The following is a 22,181-nucleotide window of genomic DNA, read 5'->3' on the forward strand; positions in this document are numbered from 1 at the left end:
TTGTTTTGAACGGATGGAACGGGTACACTTATGGCTCCTTGACCCTGCGGTGATGATACGCATATTCATGTGACCCCAGGTTTATGTAGAATTAGGCGCAAGGAGATCTTCAATCCAATCGTAGTTACCAGTCATGGGTAACCCACCAAAGAATTCGTCCCTGTCCCCACCAAGATCTACATCGATACAGTCATTCTGGATATTGAAGATGTCGTTTGAGGCCAGGCCGCTTTCGTTGAGACCAGCAAGGGCGAGGTCCTCCTGCTCTTGTCTGCGTATACCACAGGCGACATCTCTTGAAGCAGGAGTTCTTCTGGCTCGGCCGGCCGAGGCGGCAGAAGTGTCGTCGTTGATATCAAGTCCCTTACGTGATATAGCGACCTCAAACATGCGTAACGTCCAGCTAAGGCTTACCCAGTGTTGACATGCTTCGCGTAAGTACTCAATTTCTGCGGCAATCTGAATCCTGGCCGAGAATCTCCGCTTTGAGCTTGTTGCGGGGTCTAGGGCGGTCTCGATTCGCATCGCCAGGATTGTTGATGCACATGTCATACTATATGAGTGTCATTAATAATTTGGTACGCATGGCATCCGCAGCACGACAATGTGGTCGTCTTACAATGACAATGGGGCTAGTCCGAGAACTTTGTGTAGAGAGGCTCTCTGAATGATCGAGGAAAGCTCGAACATAGCGTTCTCTTGCTTCTGGTGTAGTTGCGCCGTCATCGCAGGGTCTTCATCCATACGCCGAAAGTGGTCTCGCGCCCGGCGGTAGAATACGGCTTCTAGACGGTAGCTCGTAGCCAGGAGAATCAAGACCCAGATATTGTCGACCGTCCACTCATGTATGCGTATGCACAAAACCGGGTCGAGCTGCTTCTTCCATGAGATGATCTCATTTTCCAAGCTCTGGATATCAGAAGAAGACACGGTCCGGCCTGGCACTGTAAAGCATTCGAGGAAGTGACTGCCTGTATGCATGATCAGTTCAATTCTTCCTGTTGTGACCGAGGCCATGGTGGTGCAGGACTGATGCGTACTAATTCTAGCCAATTTGCAGTTTTCCAGTAGATACACCTTCTGCAGACGTGTAGTGGCGGATAGGACCAAGCTAAGCTCTTCTGGAACATCTTGGTCGGGCCAGTCATCCTCGGTCAAGGCCACAGTGTCGCAGAAACGATCATCAAACTTGCGCAGGTTGCTTAACCCCGACACCACCATCAGCACATCTCTGCTGTACAAGATCCACCAAATGCGCCGAAATAGCTTCTTCGTCTTCGCATCTAGTCGTTCAGAAATGTACTGCCTATGCAGGCCGAGTTGAGTACCGATGCGGCAGGCATTGCAGAACCAGTATCGATAATCTTTGTCGACCGCATAGGAGAAACAGAGTGAGCTTAGCATGATAGATCCTTGGAGACAACAAATTTGACGCTTTTCTTCACCAAGATCGTACAAAAGGGTAGCCTTTGTGTAGCATCCCTGTTGTGCTGACCTGCGGTCGTGATACCCCATCTCTTTCAGCAGAGTTAGAGAAGCGTGCGGCACCACATTAGCGAAAATCGATTGCATCAGGAAGTGAGAGTAGTTCCCGCTTAGAAAGTCCTGCGTAAATCGAACGGGGTCCAGGATAGGGGCATACGGGTAGACACATTTAAAGTAGAGACGGAGGAGATGGATGCTGCCTCAACAATTAGCGGATTCTCCAGAGACAGCTCGTGTGTACCACAGTCTCGGACTGGGTACTTGATATGTATCATACCATGTAGCTCTTGGTGGCAGCTGAAGAACGCCTCTTCTTTCCAAGTAGGCTAGGTCAGTCACGCTGAGGCATGAGCTGCCAGAATGCAGCTTGGCACTTGCCGCCGTACTCTCTCGTAATTTGACTCGAGTCAGACGATTAGACACCTGGCCCCCGAGAGCGCCACAGACTATCGTGACAGGCGTAACTCCTTCATGGTACTCGATCACTTCACAGCAGCCATCGGCCTTTCCACTCTCGGTGGGTGAGACGACTGTTGCTGATCCTCGAGACATCTCGTCGGCTATCCATAAGTGCACGTCTTGCTCGGCAATAGAGTCGTCTGTGATTGTGGCCGGATCGAGGTCGCTATCAGGGTCCTCGAGGGAGGGCACTGGTAAGAGTTGCTCGTCTTCTACTCTCGCTGCTGATAGTACCAAAGAGTCGGTGCCGTCACGAGACGAACCATCACTGCATTGATCGATCTCGGCTGCACCAGTATGTCTTCCGGATGAAGCGTGGGACTATTATGGTTGATGAGCCACAGAGCTACGTATGACCTGCCGGAGGCGCCTCGTGTCAAGTGTCGGATCACTTACTTGGTCCAGAACAGGATCGCTCGTCGTTGCGCTGAACTCTTGTATCGAGCAAGAGGCGGCGAGGCCACCCTGCTCTGATCGCGCCTCTTCTTCGACGGAATGGGCGGTATCGGAACCTTGATGCGGTTGCTTGGCAGGATTTCTGTCGGCAGACTTAGTTCAGCGCTTAGACACGGTCGAATAGGGTAATGAGATGATGGATGATTAGTACCGAAAGTGTCTTGCCAACAGAGTTGCAGGCGCCAGCACGCAAGTCCTTGTTTGTCCCCGGCGCCGGCATCGTGTGCACGGCAAGCCAACCTGCCACGCGTCGCACCGAACCTTCCGGCTGTGACAATGGCCACAGGCCCGGGGCTTCTTGATGGGGCGTCTTTCGATTCGCGTTTCTACCATAGCACTCATGGCGGCAGTTTTGATCTCACTGGAAACGGACTGAAAAGGCTGACGCATGCGTGTCTGAGGTAACACTTCTGTCGCATCCCCCTTCAAGTCATCATTGGGAGACTGTTAGGGGCAGACTAAATGCAATGCGGGGGCGGTTAGTGAATGTGCGGGGATCCTGCATCATGCCTCCGAGGCAATATGGGGAGGCAGACCAGACCAGACCGGAATTGGAAAGGCAGCAAACGGGTCTTTGAGCGGTTCGCCCACCGATCCCATTTGCCGAGGACGGCGCCAATGGCAATGCTTTTTAGGCCTAAGTTGTTCGCTCCCCTGCTCGAAGGTGGGACGCGTTGTCACAGATGAGCTCCTCCTGGTATGGGTACGTACCTACCTATTTACCCCTGCAACCTCTGTTCACGCATCAGCACAATTCAGTAGGAGGCCGGAGTTGCCGGATTCATTGATAACCTAGAAGTCACATACAACCAAGAACAGTAGGCTTTTCAGACAACTGTACTGCATCGCAAATCCAGAGAAATGACGCCGCGATTACAATATCTGCTGCTATCGGCACCCCATCTCGACTTGCACACCTCGGTCGGCCTCGATTGAGGAGGCCATTCTTCTCAACGCGGGCTTTCCATCAAACCCAAGCCCTCAAGCAGATGTGGCATGCTTCGTGTGGCAGCGAAGGCACGTCAGGAGTCGGGGAGCAGGGTGGCACCGCGATGACGACCATCTCCACAAGCACAGGACTATTGCCCTTAATTGCGCGAGAGACGGGCTTGGTTCCATCCCTCGTACTGTTCATTGATATCTGTCGAATTCCAGAAAGCAAATTGACCGCCGCAATGGGCAAGGCCGTCAAACTCTTAGGGAGAGTCCTGACCTCGGAATCAACACGGATAGCGAGCAGCATACACAACCATATATAGATAGCCTTACAGACATCAGCGTATGGTACAGGCTTCGCGGTCATAGTCATCGTCATGTTGGGCGTTGATGACGATATCTGGACGAAGCGCCGTCTTGATCATGAGTAGCATTGGCGATTGCTGAAGGAAGGGTGTCAGGATCTGTTGGCGCACCCGAACCCGTCACTATTATGATGTCATGGTTCGTAGAACTTGCCAATAATCTCCTTGTCTGTGTGCTTCGGGATTCAATCTTGCTACTGACGTGCTCGCCGCACCCCCAGGCCAGAGCCAACACACCTTTGCCCTTGGGTGAAACAACACGTTTCAGAAGTAATACGAAGGCCGGGCTTGCAGTCGTAGATGTCAGGCCCGCGGGACGATGGGAGCTCAAAATATATTGCCGGTTCCTTTTTCTCTGCTCTCATTATTGGCGAAAAAGCCTACGCCTCCTTATTGAAACTTTATGCCCAAGACTTGGGTCGAGATGAAGCTGCTTGCGAGATTCGTCGCCATTCTCTCGGTGCATCTCCATTCCGCCTGGAGTACCAGCCTTGGCTATCCTATGGTATCTATGGGGATTCTCCATGCATGTGTCTCGCAACCGTGAGTGCCAGTACCTTGACATGGCCTGTGGCCTCTTTTTCATGGCGGACGAGCTTTGCCGATTCATGCTCATGTGTTATTCCAGCGATTAGGTTTCTTCTTTCGCTTCCACGTCATGGCCTGTGTGGTGTCCAGCGGGCATGGGCGCAGTGCTGCCAAAGTCCGTCCGGGAGTCAGCCAACCCCGTCTCGGCCTGGTTGCATATGCGTTAGGTGGACCAGACATCTCTTTGCTGTTCGGTGTTTCCCGTTTAGGACCTTTACGATGGCTGTTATGGTTGCCTCTGCCCCTGTGTCCGGTCATTTCCAGCAGCGAGAGACTTTAAAAAGTGGCCCCGCCTCCCTGCGCCACCTGACCTTTCCTGTTCGGGAAGTGTACGATGGGCACCTCAGTCATTTCCTCTTTGAGCACTTTTGCGATTGGAGATTTGAGTCGCTCAGCACCAACAAGCAAGGTATGAGACCGACATAAAAGGTTTCATCTTTGCTCTCGACAGTTCGCCTCGGGGCTTTCCTGATTGCTCGTGACTTACCACCGCCGCTTCAACCCCACCAAGAGATTCATCCATCATGTCGCTGTCTTTCAGCTCATACAACGAAGAGAAGCCGGTAACTATCGTCCTTCTCCACGGAGGCTTTACGTGTCGACTTGAGTTTGAGCACGTCATACCGTACCTCTCTGACTTCCATCTCCTTCTCCCCGACCAACCCTTGCATTCCGCATCACGCCACATCACACCGGGCACAACCGAAAATTCGGCCCGGCATGTCGCCCAGCTTATCCAAGATCACGCCCATGGCGGAAAAGCCCACGTCGTCGGGACCTCAATGGGCGGCTACGTCGGTCAATGCCTCGCACTGGACCATCCTGAACTCGTACTATCGCTCTATGTCACAGGTGCTGCTCCGCTTGTGCCTGGAAGACGCTTATTTATGGCGCGATGGACCAGATTCACTTATTATTCCATGAGGCTTATCCATTGGCTTCCTGACTGGGTATTCCGGTACCAAGCAGCTGGCCTCAACCTCAGTGACGAGTTGGTCGCAGCGTTGAGGGACAACGTCACCTGGGAGCTGGTCCGGGACATGTTCCCGTGGATCTTGACCTTTACTTTAGATCATGTTCGCGCGTTGAAAGTCCGGACTCTGTCTATCGCAGGGGCGAAAGGGGATGACGTGCCTATGATAGAGAAGACGGCCGATGCGCTGAGGAGCAGGAGGACTGACGAGGGTGAGCCGTGGCCTGAGGATGGATCAGGAGCAGTGGTGATTAGGGAGGCGATGCATGGGTGGGACATGCAGCTTCCAGAGCTCTTTGCCCAAGGGGTGTTGGCTTGGGTCAAGGGGCGGAGTCTACCTAAAGAGTTTGAGAGGGTTTAGTAGTTTATGCATCCCCGGCCTGAGCTTCTCAAAATCAGGTAGTTGAACTCTATCGTTCTTTGAATGGATAAATGTGGTTAATTCTCTGATCTAACCCGGATGGAACTTGTGAGACTCTTGACTAATACAAGACTCTGCTGATGATTAAAATCAAAATACTTCGCTGAAGAAGAATTCGCGTCGCAAAGCCGACCTCCTAACAGGCAAAGGAATCACAACTTATCAAGACGTCTTTATGGTTTCGGAAACTTGAGCTGCACTTTCATTGCGTCCACATCGTGTTTCTCGGCAGCGGGTTTGTGGTCGAGCGCCGCAAATGCCGACCGCCGATCAGGACAGAGCTCCAGTTGTCAAGCGGGCGGCTGGCTTGGACACGGGACGAGATAAGACTCACTGCTTAGCTTGGGGAGATGCTGCCGGGTCCAAGCGCGGCCCCGCTACCCGCCCTCGCTCACCGGCTCGTACTACAACCATCCCGATGTCGGTTTGCCCACCGGCAAACTATATGATCTGGAGGAGCTTGTCGAGACGTTAGGAAGGATATCAGTAGTCTTTCATCTTTTGCAGTGTTCCACCCCAGGTTCGTGTCATATCATTCCACTGTATTTCTGATAATATACAAGACACTGGCGGTTTTCTTCTGTGACTAGACCTCTAGAGGGGTTGGAAGTCCTGTCAATTCAGTTACCATTCTTGAAGACAAAGCGTATCACCACCACCGGTTGAGCAAGGCGCCGTCAAGTCCTTATTCACATTCCTGGCAGACAGCGTATCGTACAAGCGTTTCTTGGCAATCGCCACATTGCATCGTCAAGAGTACTCCGTGGTTTGCGCTAATGTATTTTCAGAAAGCATAGACGAGATGCCCAAGAGGCCGGATCGTCTCGGGTGAACCTTTCCCGAAGACGTTCGACTGCTCATCTACAATTCGTCCCCAGAGACGACGAGCTCGCCCAGGACATAAAGGTTTTGGCGCAAATTCCACGTGTTGCCTAATCCGGATTATTTCGCGCACATCTGCTCGTTCGTCGCGAGTCCAAGGTTGAAATTCAATGGAATGTGACAGCGCGCGACACCAACCTAAAGTGGAGTTCTCCTTAACTTTGGATCATTCTAGCCTTACCGCGGATTGGTAGGGGTGACCTTCAATGGGACAACGTCTAATTCTGATAGAATGCGACAGGCACGGAATGCTAAATGGCGTCCCTAGCGGGCAGAAAGCAGTGAAATCAAATGCGCGAGTCGGGCGCACGTGGTGGAAGCGGCGGAAACGTCCTCGAGGCAGACGCAGGGCAGGATACAGAGCGCGACGCGACCTTCTTGTAATATAAATATGCGCATGGCCATTTGAATGCATCGTCGCACGATGTGTTCGCTCTATCTATCTCCCCGCCGTTCCTTGGGAAGATTGCTCTTCCTTCAGTCACTCATTTGTCTTCCTCGGCAGAGGTCACGACCGGTCGCTGCCTTTTGAACAATGAGGCCCTCGTGGGTTATCACTCTTTTCACGCTGGGCGGCACATTTGCGCGCCCCCAGGGTCCAGGAAATTTTCAGATTCAGAGGAACGACTCTTTTGTCCAGAACACAGCAGCCAATGCGACCATCACTGTGACCATTGCCTCCACTGCCGCGTCGACTACCACCTGCTCCTCCACCACCACGGCTGGTCCACTGGCCACGCTATTGCCTGTCATCCACGATGATCATGACTTGAACGATATCGTGCACTTGACCCCCCAATGCGCCGGTGCTGGCGCCCCAATCCACTATGCTGTTGAAAGCCAACCAGGTAATCATCGCATCCCGCTCGTCCTAAGGATGGGCAAGTGCTGACTGAATGCACCAGACCAGGCTGGGATTTTCGCCGTAGCGACACCGAAATGGAAATGCCCCTCGGTTGTGCTTGACCATTCAATATTGATCGCGAGCGTCGAATTACGAGATGGAGTTTTGATCATACACTTTGCAGACAAAGCATCCTTCGATCACTGCCTCTCAGAGTGGACTGCTGGCGAGATGGTGCTGGTCACGTACACGGAGGGTTGTGGCGACTATCACCTTGGCCAACGGTGCTATTACCATACGTTTAAGATTGTCTTTGATGCTGGGTCACTATCATGCTTCGCCTTCGGACAAGCTCGGCCCATCGAAGAGATCACCGTTGAAGTCAACGTGTGGTGGGGGACTTTGGGCGGCATCAGCTACGGGTCCCCTGGTGGTTCGGGAGGTGGTTCTGAGACAAGTGGTGGTGGTACAGCAACGACATCAGCCGCCCCAAGCAGCACCTCATCCTGCGTGGCTCCTATCGACACCAAGTACGGCCTCCCAACGGCGTGCCTTGGACCTTACTTTGACGACGACCTAGACAGTGGTCTGGGCTACTTCAATACCAGCGACTTTGGCTATAGTTCGGTTTTGAGCAGGGAAGATGTCGACAATATATGGATCACCGATTCTGTTCAAAGACGCTGGGCTGTGTGGAGCTCCGTTGTCAGCTCCGTGCGCAAGTTCGCCAACAAGACCAAGGAAGGCATCAAGCAGATTACCACAGCTGCAAAGGAAGCCGCCCAGGCCCTCGGAGCAAACATAAAGAAGGCTGGGACCACAGCAGCAAAGATCAGTGCCCAGATCGTTGATGTCTATCAAACCGCGGCGCAGCTGGCAGTCAACGTAGTGCTGGGAAAGCCCAACACATTTGAGAAGGATTTCGACAAGCTGTTGCTTCCGCGTCCTGCAAAGGAGTGTGAGGAGGACGCCAAGAACGGGAATTCCGAGAAGACAAAGAACTCCTGCAAGCCCAAAGGCGACGCTAAGGGCGTGAAGACCCCTTGGGGTGATAGTGCAGTGCTCCTCAAGACTATCGGCACACTGCCCGATACCAAAGACTTGTTGCCCGTAGGCGGCAAGAAACAGACAACTATCAAAAGGGCGAGCTTCATCAACATCTACTGCGTTCAGTGTGGAATCCAGGGATCCATGAAGACCAAAGGCAATGTCACCATACAGGCTCTTCGAGGCATCACTGAAGGCTTCCTTGAAGCCAACCTCGACATGTCAGTCGGCCTCGGATTGGGTATCTACGCGCAGTACTTGTACGAAGACAAGTTCCGGAAGAATTTGTGGGACATTCCTCTATCGCCTTTTACGCTAGGGTTCATCACCGTGGGCCCAATCTTGTCCGTTGGCACCGAGCTGAGGTACAACCTCAACATGACTGGAACAATGCTGGCTCGAGCAGATGTGAGCATTGCACGTGCTCATTTCGTGTATGACTTCAGGGATGGAGGCAAGACGGTGTCGCGGGGCTTCAAGGTATGAACTCGATGTTTTTATGCAATCCCCTATAGACCTTCTGACTAACCTTTCCATAGCCCGAATTCAAGCCATCGTTCAGAGCGGACGGCGAGATCAACGCCGCGGTGCAGTTCGGCGTGCCGCTCGCCCTAGAGTTCGGCATCACCACCTTCAATGGTTGTGAGCGCTGCAAGGGCACTATCGGCATTGAAGATATGCCCTCTATCAAAATTGCAGCTGCAATCTCTGCCTACGTCAGCTACAATAACGCATCTAAGGGTATCGAGGCCGGTCTGACACCACTGAACGGTTGCAAAGGGATCTCGACAACATTGAGTGCAAGGAATGATGTGAACGCCGTTGCTAAGGGATTCGGTTTCATTCAAAAGAACTGGACAATTTACGAGACCAAGGACTATGTTCTCGCTTCATATTGTATTGGGTAAGTGCGCTTCCCTCAAGCCTTCAGTGTACCTTCTAACCGCAATTCGTACAGAGAAAAAGTCAGCACCACGAAGCGATCGACAGATCTTTGGTCTGGCAGTCACATTGGCTTTGAGGAGCCCAGAGCACGCCGCGACCTTTCCAATAGCAGCGCTGCCTCGCAGACGCCCACTACCCTGCCCAGCACCACTGCATTTCAGAAACTTCAAGCGACCAGTGGGGCTAGCTCGAGCCAGATTTACGATCTTACACCCTTTATAGTTGAAGAAGTCGAAGATCTCGGGTTCAATGGTCCTTCACTTCCGTCGACCCCCTATGATCTAGACGAAAGCGACTTCGATGGGTTCTGGTTCAGTACGCTCGGGCTTCAAGGGTCCAGTGGGCAGTATGTGCTTGCCGCGTGCAATGATGGCAATGTCTACCTTCAAGAGAAGTCCGCTCAGAACGACTTGCCCTTCTACCAGACATGCACCACGCTCTGGGCCGGGTTTGACAACACCGTTATTTCAACCCCCACCGGCGAGGTACTGCACTACTATGCAAATACCATGTCCCTTTTGAACGTCAGTCGCCTGAGAACAGCAGAGGAAACGCACATCCCAGGAACATCCGTCTACGTCGCTCTTACGCCTTTCTACTACTCGCCCGACGACGCAAATACTAGCATGTTGGCCGCCGTCGATCCCGAGGGCAACATCTTCTTCCCCGCCGTCTGCACATACAAGGGTGACGGACAGGGCGCCAAGATCTACTTGATCGGCGATGACATTGAAGCCGGGCTGGAACTACTACGCTCCCCTGACCTGGAATATAGTATCACTAATGGCGAGGTTGACGAGTGCTACCTCCTCTTTCTCGACATCACCTCAAGGCAGGACGGTGCATGGGCTGCTGACGATGCCGGTGCGTCAGAGCGGTATGATGCTGATCCACTTGACGTTGCATTTGACGACCAATACTTCACTGCCGACGGCACCCTTGACCTCCCTGATTATGCCGAGCTGCCAGACGCTGGCGATACTGAGTTGAGGGATCTTCAGGAGGTATATGATGATGATACGTTTGAGAGTGATGGGTTCTAGAAGGCGGGTTGTATTTCCTTGTATGTCCTTATATTGAATGGTGAATGAAAGATCAGATGAATCAACTTGCGCCAAGCAAGCAAACGCTTAGCAACCAGACATCAAGGGAATGTTGCCAAGATCATAAGGAATGCAAAGCATCTTTGGGGGAATTTGTTCATCTTGGGCAGTACGTCGTTGTGCTGACCTCTGGCCAGCAAGGTTGATTAGGTACTCCGTAAGGCGAGATATGAGAGGACTCAGGCCTTGCGGCACAGAATAACCCCCTAAAGCTCTTAGGTAACATGTTCCCTGCACCACCAGTGTGGCTCCGGCTTCTCACGGGACAGCATGTGGACGCGTCTCCGTCTTGGACCGAGCTAGCGCCGGAAATAGTCGTCTAGAGCCTAATTGCCGCCATCCGAAATCGGGAAGTCTCCACGGCCAGTTGCCGACGCCACGGCCTTAGCACGCAAGAGTACAAGGATTTGTTATGACGTCCGTTTTCTTGTTGTGGTGGAACTTCTCGCTCCTCGACCCTCGTCTCGTACATAATTTCAGCCTGCATCTCCGCCGCACCTCCTTCGGTATCCTCCAGCTTATCCTTACCCCTGAAAACTTAGTCGTCCCGTCAGTCCCGCCTTCAGATCTCTTGGCATTCGGCCAGATTACAGATCCAGACAAGACTTGGGCAACCGCCTGACTACAAACCAATCATGGCCCATGGCGGGACTGAGCGAGACCGGCGTCACCACGACTCGCCACATGACAGCAACGGTGATAACGGTGATATCGAGTCATCAAGCGACTCCAGCGTTATGTCTCGTCCCGCCAGTGCCATTGCCAATGGAAATGAGAAGCCGAGTACAGACAACGATGGACATCGGCCAACAGAAGACGAGATGCGGCCAAGCCTATCCCGCGCACCCACTGCCCGTCTCCAAGGCCACGCTGGTTCATCGGCCGGCTTTGGAACCGGCATGCAAAGGACCATCTCGCGGCGCGAGACCATCATATCACGCATCCGTAGCCGGCCGGTGCCTCAATTCACTCATCCGTTGTCCCATATCAAAACAAGCGAGGCCGACCTGGTTGACTTCGACGGACCCAACGATCCCTACCATCCCCTGAATTGGGTCACTCACAAGAAGGTGCTAACGTTATTTTTGTATGCGTTCACGACGATGAGTAGTACGTGGGCTTCTTCCGCCTACTCTGCTGGCACCGAAGCGGTCGCAAAGGAGTTCAACGTCGGCACCCAGGTCTCTGTTTTGGGCACTACTTTGTACTTGTTTGGCTTCGGTATTGGCCCCTTACTGTGGGCTCCTTTGAGCGAGGTCTTTGGCAGGCGTATCGCCGTTCTTTTGCCGATGGTGGTGGCTATATGCTTCAGTTTTGGTACTGCCACGGCAAAGGATCTGCAGACTGTGATGATTACCAGGTTCTTTGGTGCCTTCTTCGCGTCTGCCCCGGTCACCAACACCGGGGGGGTTTTGGGTAGGTGACCTACACAGTCCAAGTCTCAAATCCTTGTCCAAATGTCTAATATCGGAGTATAGGTGACCTCTTTTCGCCCGCCTGGAGAGGAATTGCAATGGCAGGATACGCAATGGCTGTCGTTGGTGGTCCGGTACTAGGACCGATTGTGTCAGCGGCTGTGACCGCAGCACCATCCCTAGGGTGGCGTTGGACTGAGTACCTCACCGGCATTCTTCAAAGTTTCGTCCTCGTCATCGCCGTCATTTTCATTGACGAGTCTTATCCTCCAAAACTCCTCGTCTACAAGAGCCGACGCCTAAGGCACGATACGGGCAACTGGGCTTTGCATGCCAAGTTCGAAGAGTGGGATGTCAGCATCAAAGAGCTTGCCAAGAAGTTCCTCATCCGACCGATCCAGCTTCTTTTCACTCCCATCTGCTTCCTCGTCGCGCTGTATTCTAGTTTCACTTACGGTATCCTTTACCTACAGCTAGGCGCTATCCCCATCATATTTGGCGAGATTCGTGGATGGAGCCCATTCGTGGCTACGCTCCCCTTTCTGTCCATCCTGCTCGGCGCCATGGGCGGTGCCGCTGCCAACGTCTATAACCAGACTCTTTACAACAAGGCTTATCACGCGGCGGGGAACCGTGCAGTGCCAGAAAAGCGCCTGCCGCCAATGATGGTTGGCTCTGTTCTGTTCAGCGGAGGTCAGTTCTTGACCGGCTGGACCGCGAGTCCCAATTTCCACTGGATTTTGCCATGTATCGGCCTGGTCCTTCTTGGTATAGGCTTCTTTACCATTTTCCAGGCCGCACTGAACTACCTGGTGGACACATTCCAGCAGTACGCTGCCTCGGCAGTAGCTGCGAACACATTTCTTCGATCATGCTTTGCTGGGGCTTTTCCCTTGGTGGTGGGTCCAATGTATCACAATATCGGCGTTGGTCCAGGATCTAGTATCGTCGGTGGCTTTGCCGCACTGCTGATACCAGTCCCATTTATCTTTTATATTTATGGCAAACGGATCCGGGCAAGTTCTAAGTGGTCGAAGGGATCAGTCTTTGACTGATCCCTGACCTTCCTGTTCCAGAATATTACACTCCTCTTTTGCTACCGAATAGGGCCTGGAAACTGTATCTAGTATCAATGGGAGTCCCACTTTTCTGTAGACCTTGTAAAGCTCTTCAAATCCAGCAGGATTGGTAGGATCATGACGAGAGATAGTGCTGACATGCATGCTAACAGTCTGAGAGGAAAAGCCGCCGTTGTTTCCACCCATGCCCCTCAATTAAACGGCCTTAATGATCAGACCACTACCCAGCTACGGTAATTTCAGATTCGGTAGCATCAAGCGTCCTCGGGGTCTCACCGCTTTCCAGGCTGACGTGTCAGCTTGAGTGCTATGAAACAAGATAGGAGCCTCTCATATAAGTCTCTGCATCTTGTCCTCGCCCATCGCTTCGTTCCCTATTATCTCCTTGGCAATCTATTCTCACACATGCCTACACCGAAGATGCGCATTGGGTTTCTTGGCCTCGGTATCATGGGCACGCCCATGGCCCTTAACATGGCCCGCGAGTTCCCACTGATCGCGTGGAACCGTACAGCCTGCGCGAAAAGGACCCAACTTTTCGAGAGCGCTGGTGCACGGATGGCAAAAACACCGGCTGACGTCGCCGAGGATGCCGAAATCATCTTTGCAATGTTCGCCGATGCGAAGGCACTGCAATCAGTCATCGCTTCAGCAGGTTTTCGAGAGTCGTTGCGCGGCAAGACAGTCGTCAATACGGGCACGGTGAGCGTCAAGGAGAGTAGGGATATTGCAGCACAGATCCAGCACGCAGGTGCGGCTTTCGTGGAGATGCCTGTCAGTGGGAGCAAAGTACCAGCGGAGCAGGCACAACTTGTCGGCCTGGTGGCGGGGGATGAGGACGTTACACACCGTATCGAGCCTTGTGTCAACTTGATGACCAAGGCAACCGTCTATTGTGGGCGAGATATAGGTGCAGCGCTGAAGATGAAGTATTCCGTCAATCTGTTCATGATCACGATGGCTGTTGGGCTGGCAGAGGCTGTGAACTTTGCCAAAGCCCAGGGCTTGGATCTGGATGCTTTTGCTCGGGCAACTGAAGCCGGTCCTCTGGTATCCCCGTATCTGAAAATGAAGATGCCGAAGCTGGTCAATGAAGACTGGACACCTCAAGGCCACATCAAAAACTGCTATCACAGCAACACAAGGATCATCGTCGAGGCTGCGAGAAAAGAGGGGGTACGAACACCTCTTATGGACGTATGCGACGACCTATTTAGGAAGGCGACCGAAGCAGGGTTGGGAGAGGAGGACATGATGGCTGTGATCAAGACTATCGCGCAGAGCGATTGAAAGCAACTTTGCCATTACAAGCGAGTCCTCTACCCTATCACAGTGTGTGCGGAGATGGGATGTCACTTTCGAAGCTTAATACAAGTGGCAAAAGAACCAGAGCATGTATTAACTTACCGGGGTGGTTGACCTACTCGGGACTATTTGTATTAGCCGAGAAGAATAGCAGGTGCAACACAAGTACTTGATCTGTTTTAGCCCTCTACTAAGCGCCCGTTCCGGTGTCTGTTTCCAAGGATATCATCCTCTTGTTGTAACATAATTCCTGGGCGTTGATCACATCAATACGAACTTGGCATTGTCTTACTTTCCCCCGACAGAACAAAGGCTATCATGCCGCCACCTGTCTTCCTTCCGCTTCAATAGTTGGCCTTGGAAGTTCGGAGTAGTTAAGTGAATGTCTCAAGCAAGGTGACTCCGTCAAGTATTGCATGTGTTGCCTATGGAGCCAGGCATCCAGTAACTCGCTCGCACAATCCTCGAGCCTCACCATGCTTTGAATGTGGACGCGAAGCCGATCTAAACCTGTTCAAGAGCATCTAAACATGGTGGCTGTCGAAAGCTGTCGAGTGTCCCTGGTACGAATGGTGGTGTCAAACCCCGCTTGCTGAATATTTTATTCAATTCCTAAGCAGGGCTGCTCCCAGCTACTGGCTACAATGGTGAGGGTCGTCATGCAGTCGCACTTAGCGGTGCTTGTGTCGAGAGGGGTAAAAATATGACAGAAGGAGCCAGAAAGACAAGGTTTGGTTCTCAAGATCTGCCTGGGGGGCTGTCAGTGGATGATTAGGTCCTGGCAACCCCGTTAAAACCCCCGCAAACTAACCGGGCTTGCCCAACTGTCACAAGCGGAGACAGTCTGGGGTAGACCACTTACCTATCCCTGATCCGTGTTGACGCCTTCTTGTTTAGACAACACCGTTGTATCTGACCAAACAAGGCCCTCCGAATGGCTGATACAGGTTAGGGTGGTCGCATTCATTCTCCACCAGAGCGATTCAGATTCAGCGAACCGTAAATCTGGCCCCGAAAGCCAAGCTTCATCTGGGGGTAGGTGCTGCTACGATGTGCATACAGAACGTCAGTGTCACTTCAAGGTAGACTCTACTCCATTCTACATGGCTCTTTGCATTGGATCGGCGCGTATGCTCGCAGCACAGGCTTTCTCGGCAATTGTTAACGAAGACGTATTGCGGCACGGCACATGTAAGCATTTAAGATTCCAGAAACCCCCCTTCGTTGGCCGTGTCGAACCTCTTTGCTATCCTCGACAACTTTTTCGGTTTGAATGGTGTTCCCTACACACTCTGCTTAATCTTGATCTTAGAGCCCAAGTCAATCACTATGTCTGACACACGCCAAACGCCGCTCCGGGCGAATTGGAAATGCTTCGTCATGTGCTTCGGCATGACCATGGCCAATCTCCAGTATGGCTTTGATGCGGGTGTCATCGCTAATTTGCAGGCCATGCCAGGTTTCTTGCAAGTATTTGGGTACAGAGACCCGAAGCTCAAGATTGGCTGGGGCATCACGACCACCAACCAGCAGCTCATCACATCATTTCTCAATATTGGCACCATGATCGGTGTGTTTTTTACTGCACCATTTGGCAGGTTTTTTGGCCGTCGAGTTGCGATTTGGGCGGGCTCTCTGATATGTTTCATTGGTGCTTCGGTGCAGATTGCTTCAACTTCGATCGCCGGTGTCTGCATCGGCAGAGCCTTTGTCGGTGCCTCAAATGCCTTCTTCATCACATTTGCCAATTCTTACATCGCCGAATCTACACCTCCTCATCTAAGACCCGTTGTGTCGAGCATATTTGGCATAATGACTGGCGTTGGCGCCATTATAAGCGCAGTGATTTGCAATGGGGTCAAGAACATCATGAACAAGCATTGCTATCAAATTCCACTGGCTTGCTTGTTCTTCTTCCCGACCCTCATATCGGTTATTTCGCTCTTCGTTCCAGAGTCCCCGCGTTGGTTATTGCTCAGGAACCGGTCCCAGGAGGCTGAAAGATCTTTAGCTATTCTGCGGGACAATTCGCTGAGTCCACAGCTCCTGGAAGAAGAGTTCATTGAAATTAGTCGCGGCATCGAAGAAGAGAAGGCGATGGCATCCAATTCACAGTTTCTGGACATCTTCAGAGGAACAGATAGGCGCCGCACGATCATCTGTACCGCCATCGTCCTCTCCCGTGCTTCCTCAGGACTGTGGCTGTTCATCGCTTATGGGGTACGCTGTCCAAAGTCTTTGTTTGTTCTTTTATCAAATTGCTGAAATATCTTCACAGACATACTTTTATCAGCAAGCAGGCATCGGTGACCCATTTATCATGGGGATATATGTCTTGATTGCCGCCATTGGCGGCACGATCATCGCTATCTACTGCTCTTACAAATGGCTTGGTCGACGATCCATGATGCTTATTGGCACCGGCGGTGCGGGTATCTTTATGCTGGGCATCGCCATTGCTGACACCATTGCACCTGGGTCTGAAGCATCCGCCAAGGCCTTCACTGGTCTCTCTACCTGCTATCAATTTGTCTATAGTGGGTTTGCTGGGGCCATGTCTTGGCCCATCTCTGCCGAAGTAGTCAGCTCGCGGCTGAGAGTGTACACTCTTTCACTTGCCACCGGCATCGATTACCTCGCCGCTTGTAAGTCACCGTGTATGACAGAATGGCACGTTCGGGGCGTTCCATTTCTAACGGGGTCGATTTGCAGGGCTCGTTGCGTTCTGCTCACCTTATTTCATCAACCCGACGGCCATGGGCTGGGGAGCAAGGTATTGCTGGATCTGGGCTGCATCCAACCTTATAACGTATAGTAAGTCGACCGCCGTGAGATTCTCCTAATCCTTTGTCTGACTTCAGGGCAGTCTTCTTCTACTTCATGCTCCCCGAGATGAAGGGACGAATGCTGGAAGAGATTGATGAACTCTTTGAAAAGAAGGTCCCAACACGCCAATTCGCCACGTTTGTGTGCACGATCCACGAACAGGCTCATAATTTAGCAATGAAGAAAAGTAGCGTCGATGTTGCTCAAGTTGAAGGAATCGATAAGAGGATCAATGAGGGCTGAGTAATTATATGGTGGACAGGACCCCTGGTTCACGCGAAGGTTGCCCAGCTGTAACAGCCGGAGAACGTAAATTATCTCAAAGTGAGGCATATGGATGACCTCTATGTATACAATGAATAGAAAAGTCAACCATTCTTATCTGGTAGTTTCCCTCACTCATCTACCATTATGTTTGTCTCAGCTTGGGGCTTATAAATCCTCCGTTCCCTCAACAGCTGCAGCGTCTCCGGGTCATGACTTGGCAGGACTACCACGTCTAACTGTCTTGCAAACTCTACCCAGGGCACGACTGCATTGTTTCAAAACCCGAGCTGCCGGGGGACGAAGTGTTCGGGGTAGTATTGGGGAGTGTACCCCATCATCGATGCTTTCCAAGGGGGTTTCACGGCTACACTCCAATGCTCCTCGCTGAGATGGACGGGCACGTTCGGTGCTACTTTAGCCTGATCTGCCATGCCGCCAGCGTGGTCAGAGTGAAGATGACTAACGACAATGGCCTGAAGACCCTTCGGCTGACCCCCACTGGGTAGCGGTGAGACCCATGAGAAGCCTTAATGCTAGTTTAGTTTGCGAATTACTAGATGTAAATGGATATTGGTCTGATCACCAAGGCCATTGATTAAGGGGTGTGTGGGTGGAAGCCACGGCTTTTGCTTTCGGATGATGAGCATGCATGTAAGCACTATTTCTCGTCGTGTTCCTGCCAATCCTGATGGGTTTGAAGGTCTCCAGAAAGCAGGACTTCCATGGAGACTACCTAGGTACCTAAGATACCGTTGTCGAGCCCTGTTGTGCCGGAAACAGAAGGTCAGGAATCAGTTGATCCCTTCGACCACCCGGAGCCGCTTATCGAAACACATAAAGTACAAAGGGGACTTGGACTTGTATTAGCAGTAGAATCCATAGACGATAGGGATCCTGGACCGAGGCCGATCTTTGACGACCAAAGGGAAACCCTAGCAAAGCACGATGGATGCACGATGGAAGAAGTATGTTCGCATCTACTGCCACGGCAGCCCAGCCCTGGCTGAGTAATAGTAAAGAAGCCAAGATCAAGAAGCACGAGGCCGACACATAGCAGACTCCAGTGGAAAGTAGGGGCTGCCGTCCTGACGGATGTACTTTTCACTGAGAGGAGTGTCGTGTCGGGTGATAGCGGTCGACTGGAATTCCTTCGTGGTCTGAGAGTCCTCGACTCCAGACTCTTGAGTGGTCTGGGTATCAGCCGTCACCTGTCTCTCCTCCACGTCGTCTTCCTCGTCTTCGGAAACAAGGTGAGGCCAGGCTTGGTCGGCCTGATACTTTGCATCAGAGGCCTCGATCATTGCCTGGTCGTACTCCTCATCCGTCATAGGCTCCGAATATTTCTTCTTGTCTTCTTCAGCCTCCCTGAGCAGTGTCTCTGCAGCTGCGACACGTTCCTCCGCCCACTTCGTATCCCCATCGCAATGTGTCTTGATCTTCTCGTAAATTCGGAGCGCCTCTCGGGCATGTTCGACGTAGCAGTCGGGTGAATGGGCGAGCAAAAAGTGAGCACCAGCTTGATGATTCAGGCCAAGGTCCTGCTGAAGTAAGAGCCATTTGCAGATGTCGTTGGCTTTGTCGTATTGACCAGCTCGGCCGTATTCCAAGCGCTCTCGTAGTAAGCATCGAATAGCATGAACTTGTCGCTAAGGCCTGACATGGTGGATGGATATGGTAGTTTTCTGAGAACTCCGTCAGTGAAGGTCCACTGCAAAAACGATACGATGATACTTACTGGCTTGCTTAATGCCGCCACTGTATTCGAATCTAGAACACGATGCGGACTCTTAAAGACGGAGGAGCAGATCGGACTGGTCTGCAGGTGGTGAGGCTAAAGCGACCCGTGGAGAGCACCAGAGTGGTGATGCTATGAAGGCTCCTGGGTAGGCAATGCAACCGGTTTTACCTCTGGTCTGGCTGGCAAATGGAAATTGACATGATTGTGACGAGTGCCCCAAGATAAGTGAGTCATTGACATAAAATCAACGATACGTGCAAATACCCAACACGTGCTAGTCAACAACACGCGTAGAACTCGGGCGCGTTATTCAATTTCAGCTTCAAAAAATCTACTTCCTTCTCCCACCCCTGGAGACCTTCGTCCAGATCCAGGCATTACCGTTGCCTGGCATCACCCTCACATCACTCCTGCTTTACCTCCTTCTCACACCACTGGAGACCTTCATCCAGATCCAGGCATCACCACCGCTCGGCACCACCACTGCTCGGCATCACCATCACATCACTCCTGCATGTTCTTACGAAGTCTCGCTACTGCCACCTGACACGATTCCAGAGTGAGTTCAATGCAGAACAGAAACGGATTCCACCCGTCCAGTAACTGATCTCCGTTTCCACGGTAGCATGCCTCGTCAGAGCGAAGACGACTCGGGCGACGAGTACATGCCATCGTCAGATCCCTCCGACTCTCCCTCTCAACCATCCGAGGATCGTAATGAATCCTCCAGTCCAGCTCATGTCGAATCAAAAGATGATGCTCTATATGAGATCAGCGAAGGCCGCGAATCTCAGCTCACCCCAGAGAAAGACTTGAGCGGCCAGCGACGTCGGTCGAAGGGTATCCGAGCTAGACCTCAGAAGCCATACCCAGATTTGCCAACGAGCAAGCATTTGCCGGAGAATGTGCCCACCGAAGTCCTCGAGCCGCTCGAAGCCTCCGATGTGTTCGCCGATTATGACCGAGAGATGCTCCAACGGACCATTTCGGTACTTCAGGGTCTCCGCTTCGTTTCTCGGGACGTCACCATTCCCGACCCTACATTTCCACCAGAACTAGCCGACCTTCTCACCGTTGTGACGTGGAAGGCGAGGACGACCGTTTTCTTGGTTCTGTGGGTCGTGGTCTGAAGTCCAGAGACACGGTTCAGGAGATTTGTTCTAGGCTAGTCGAAGTACTGAATCGATGGCCGTTACAGCTTGATCAAGTGTCGGCCCCAAGCCCTCCACTACCAAACTGGTGTCGAAGGGCATGCATCGGCATGATGCATTTTGCCTACACTGCCATCTTGGTACAGCCACCGTTCAGTCTGGCCATAGCACCAGTCATACTCTGTGAGCCCACAATGCGGATTCATCTGGTGAAAACAGGACAACTCGCCTGTCGGTTCGATTCTTGACGAACTATTTCAACACGGAGACTGGCAAAGTTGATGCATTCAAAGCAGCCATTGGAACAAGTCTCGCGCAGCCAGATCATTCAGCGTTCAGCAAAGTGGTCTTGCCATCTTTTGACGATGTGCACCTTTGTCGACAGACAGCCAAGGGCGGCTTGAAGCGTGGTGATTTGCTCCCTATCATAACAACGGCCGATTGAAACCAGTATTACGACTTTGAATTCCCGTCCAACCTGCCCCTCCAGAGCCTGGAGTTTTGTCTGCGCGCGACACAGTCGACTGAAGGAAGGATGCAATCGACATGGCACGACTACCGATACAGCTTTCACCCTTTTCCTGGAGTTAATATTCCAGAGCTGTGTTACCCGTTGCACCATCTTCGTGGATGGCTTCTCGACCAGTGCTGAGAAGATCGCATGGCACCAGGAATACCGGGAATTTCTTGGTCTTCCTCTGGTTGTACACTGGTATCACCCACTCTGCATTGCAATTGGACATAAGCTCCATGGACATTCTATGCAAACCGGCTGGTCTGTAGATGCCACGACTCTTGCAGGTCGCGATAACTCGCGGAACAACGTACTCATCGAGGCTCGCATCTCCAACTGGTTGAAGTCTAACTTTCCCTCCAAGTCCTATGGATGGCTCAAAGAGCTGGTCCGTAGTGTTTCGATTCCGGACAAATTTTACGACCCAGGTACACCCCTCGGGGCTGTACCCGCGAATCTTCGATACGTTTGGGAGTCTCACGACTACAGCTTGAATATCGATTTCGAAGATGATCTGCTCAGCCGATGGAATGGCTGAATGTCCCCGAGAATGACGTCGACTTGGCCAACGCATTGACTGAGTTTGGACTTGAGGCTGAGACCGAGGAGGTGGAGCTCGACGCCGAGGGATTTGATGCATCCTCAAAGCGCTCTCGACTATTCACGTCGCGACCAGCCCTGTCCTGTCGAAACGTGCCGGTACATCGCCTGACCTAGATGTTGAGCGGCCATTCAAGATAGCCCGGCCAGACTCTGTCATACAGGACCCAGGCGCTGTCAATGAATTAAAGGCTCTCATGCATGCAGTGGAGGATACGGTTACTCGTTTGGGTGTTGGTTTCTTCGAAGTGCCCAACATCAATTCGGTGCTGAACCGCATGCGATCTGCCGTATACCGCGGCGCGGAGGATGAGTTTAGGGTTGCTGAGGAGCAGCTCTGGGAGGTTATCTACGGAGAGGAGCAGCCTAAGGATTGAGCGTTGGCCTCAGAAAGTTTCTCTCTTCGCAGCATCGGATTCTCGTTCCAAAGGAGCATGTTGTATTTCCCTTGTTTTTTCTTGTTTTTTGGACGTTGATATCAATCATCCTTTCGTTAAGAGGAAGCACTCGGCTGACAGTGCGAGGATGAACACAGCTCGGTGTTATACCGAGAGCAGCGGATTGAAGAAAATTACATAGTCTAGTTTTCGTACCAAGCACATAATGTCTAATTCCTGATACTATTATGAAGGTCAAGTACACATTGAGGTACACTTGGCTTCCTTCGTGCTGCCTAACCAGATAGGGGTGATATGTTTTAGCTGTTACCTGGTGTCTGATCTAGCGGGTGTTTTGAATTGATCAGAAATATCGCATTGGCCAAGATGCATATCACTAGGGTT

General features: G+C 52.1%; 8 protein-coding genes across 8 annotated transcripts; 6 read left to right on the forward strand and 2 right to left on the reverse strand.

Annotated features, from left to right (window-relative positions):
- Positions 1-81: 81 nt before the first annotated feature.
- Positions 82-2,742, reverse strand: E0L32_009836 (uncharacterized protein; the record flags this gene model as incomplete). Its single annotated transcript, XM_031144843.1, has 5 exons — positions 82-553; positions 620-1,681; positions 1,763-2,265; positions 2,341-2,482; positions 2,657-2,742. The coding sequence occupies 5 exons, from the start codon at positions 2,740-2,742 to the stop codon at positions 82-84; spliced, it is 2,265 nt and encodes a 754-aa protein (XP_030990358.1).
- A 2,071-nt stretch (positions 2,743-4,813) lies between these two features.
- On the forward strand, positions 4,814-5,623 carry E0L32_009837 (uncharacterized protein; the record flags this gene model as incomplete). The annotated part of the gene is made up of 1 exon (XM_031144844.1): positions 4,814-5,623. The coding sequence occupies one exon, from the start codon at positions 4,814-4,816 to the stop codon at positions 5,621-5,623; it is 810 nt and encodes a 269-aa protein (XP_030990359.1).
- A 1,477-nt stretch (positions 5,624-7,100) lies between these two features.
- On the forward strand, positions 7,101-10,444 carry E0L32_009838 (uncharacterized protein; the record flags this gene model as incomplete). The annotated part of the gene is made up of 4 exons (XM_031144845.1): positions 7,101-7,413; positions 7,471-8,936; positions 8,996-9,360; positions 9,415-10,444. 4 exons carry the CDS (start codon positions 7,101-7,103, stop codon positions 10,442-10,444), a joined length of 3,174 nt encoding a protein of 1,057 aa, XP_030990360.1.
- Positions 10,445-11,139: 695 nt separating this feature from the next.
- On the forward strand, positions 11,140-12,974 carry E0L32_009839 (uncharacterized protein; the record flags this gene model as incomplete). Its single annotated transcript, XM_031144846.1, has 2 exons — positions 11,140-11,920; positions 11,983-12,974. 2 exons carry the CDS (start codon positions 11,140-11,142, stop codon positions 12,972-12,974), a joined length of 1,773 nt encoding a protein of 590 aa, XP_030990361.1.
- Positions 12,975-13,403: 429 nt separating this feature from the next.
- Positions 13,404-14,288, forward strand: E0L32_009840 (uncharacterized protein; the record flags this gene model as incomplete). Its single annotated transcript, XM_031144847.1, has 1 exon — positions 13,404-14,288. The coding sequence occupies one exon, from the start codon at positions 13,404-13,406 to the stop codon at positions 14,286-14,288; it is 885 nt and encodes a 294-aa protein (XP_030990362.1).
- A 1,344-nt stretch (positions 14,289-15,632) lies between these two features.
- On the forward strand, positions 15,633-17,372 carry E0L32_009841 (uncharacterized protein; the record flags this gene model as incomplete). Its single annotated transcript, XM_031144848.1, has 4 exons — positions 15,633-16,523; positions 16,582-16,948; positions 17,016-17,117; positions 17,170-17,372. 4 exons carry the CDS (start codon positions 15,633-15,635, stop codon positions 17,370-17,372), a joined length of 1,563 nt encoding a protein of 520 aa, XP_030990363.1.
- A 1,052-nt stretch (positions 17,373-18,424) lies between these two features.
- On the reverse strand, positions 18,425-19,056 carry E0L32_009842 (uncharacterized protein; the record flags this gene model as incomplete). Its single annotated transcript, XM_031144849.1, has 2 exons — positions 18,425-18,937; positions 18,985-19,056. The coding sequence occupies 2 exons, from the start codon at positions 19,054-19,056 to the stop codon at positions 18,425-18,427; spliced, it is 585 nt and encodes a 194-aa protein (XP_030990364.1).
- A 117-nt stretch (positions 19,057-19,173) lies between these two features.
- E0L32_009843 (uncharacterized protein) lies at positions 19,174-21,776 on the forward strand (the record flags this gene model as incomplete). The annotated part of the gene is made up of 7 exons (XM_031144850.1): positions 19,174-19,221; positions 19,413-19,693; positions 19,760-20,248; positions 20,505-20,695; positions 20,853-21,187; positions 21,322-21,498; positions 21,564-21,776. 7 exons carry the CDS (start codon positions 19,174-19,176, stop codon positions 21,774-21,776), a joined length of 1,734 nt encoding a protein of 577 aa, XP_030990365.1.
- Positions 21,777-22,181: the final 405 nt, after the last annotated feature.

This window comes from Thyridium curvatum (assembly GCF_004353045.1).
Source record: "Thyridium curvatum strain D216 chromosome Unknown NODE_75_length_202845_cov_76.514972, whole genome shotgun sequence".
Taxonomy (NCBI): Eukaryota; Fungi; Ascomycota; class Sordariomycetes; order Thyridiales; family Thyridiaceae; genus Thyridium; species Thyridium curvatum.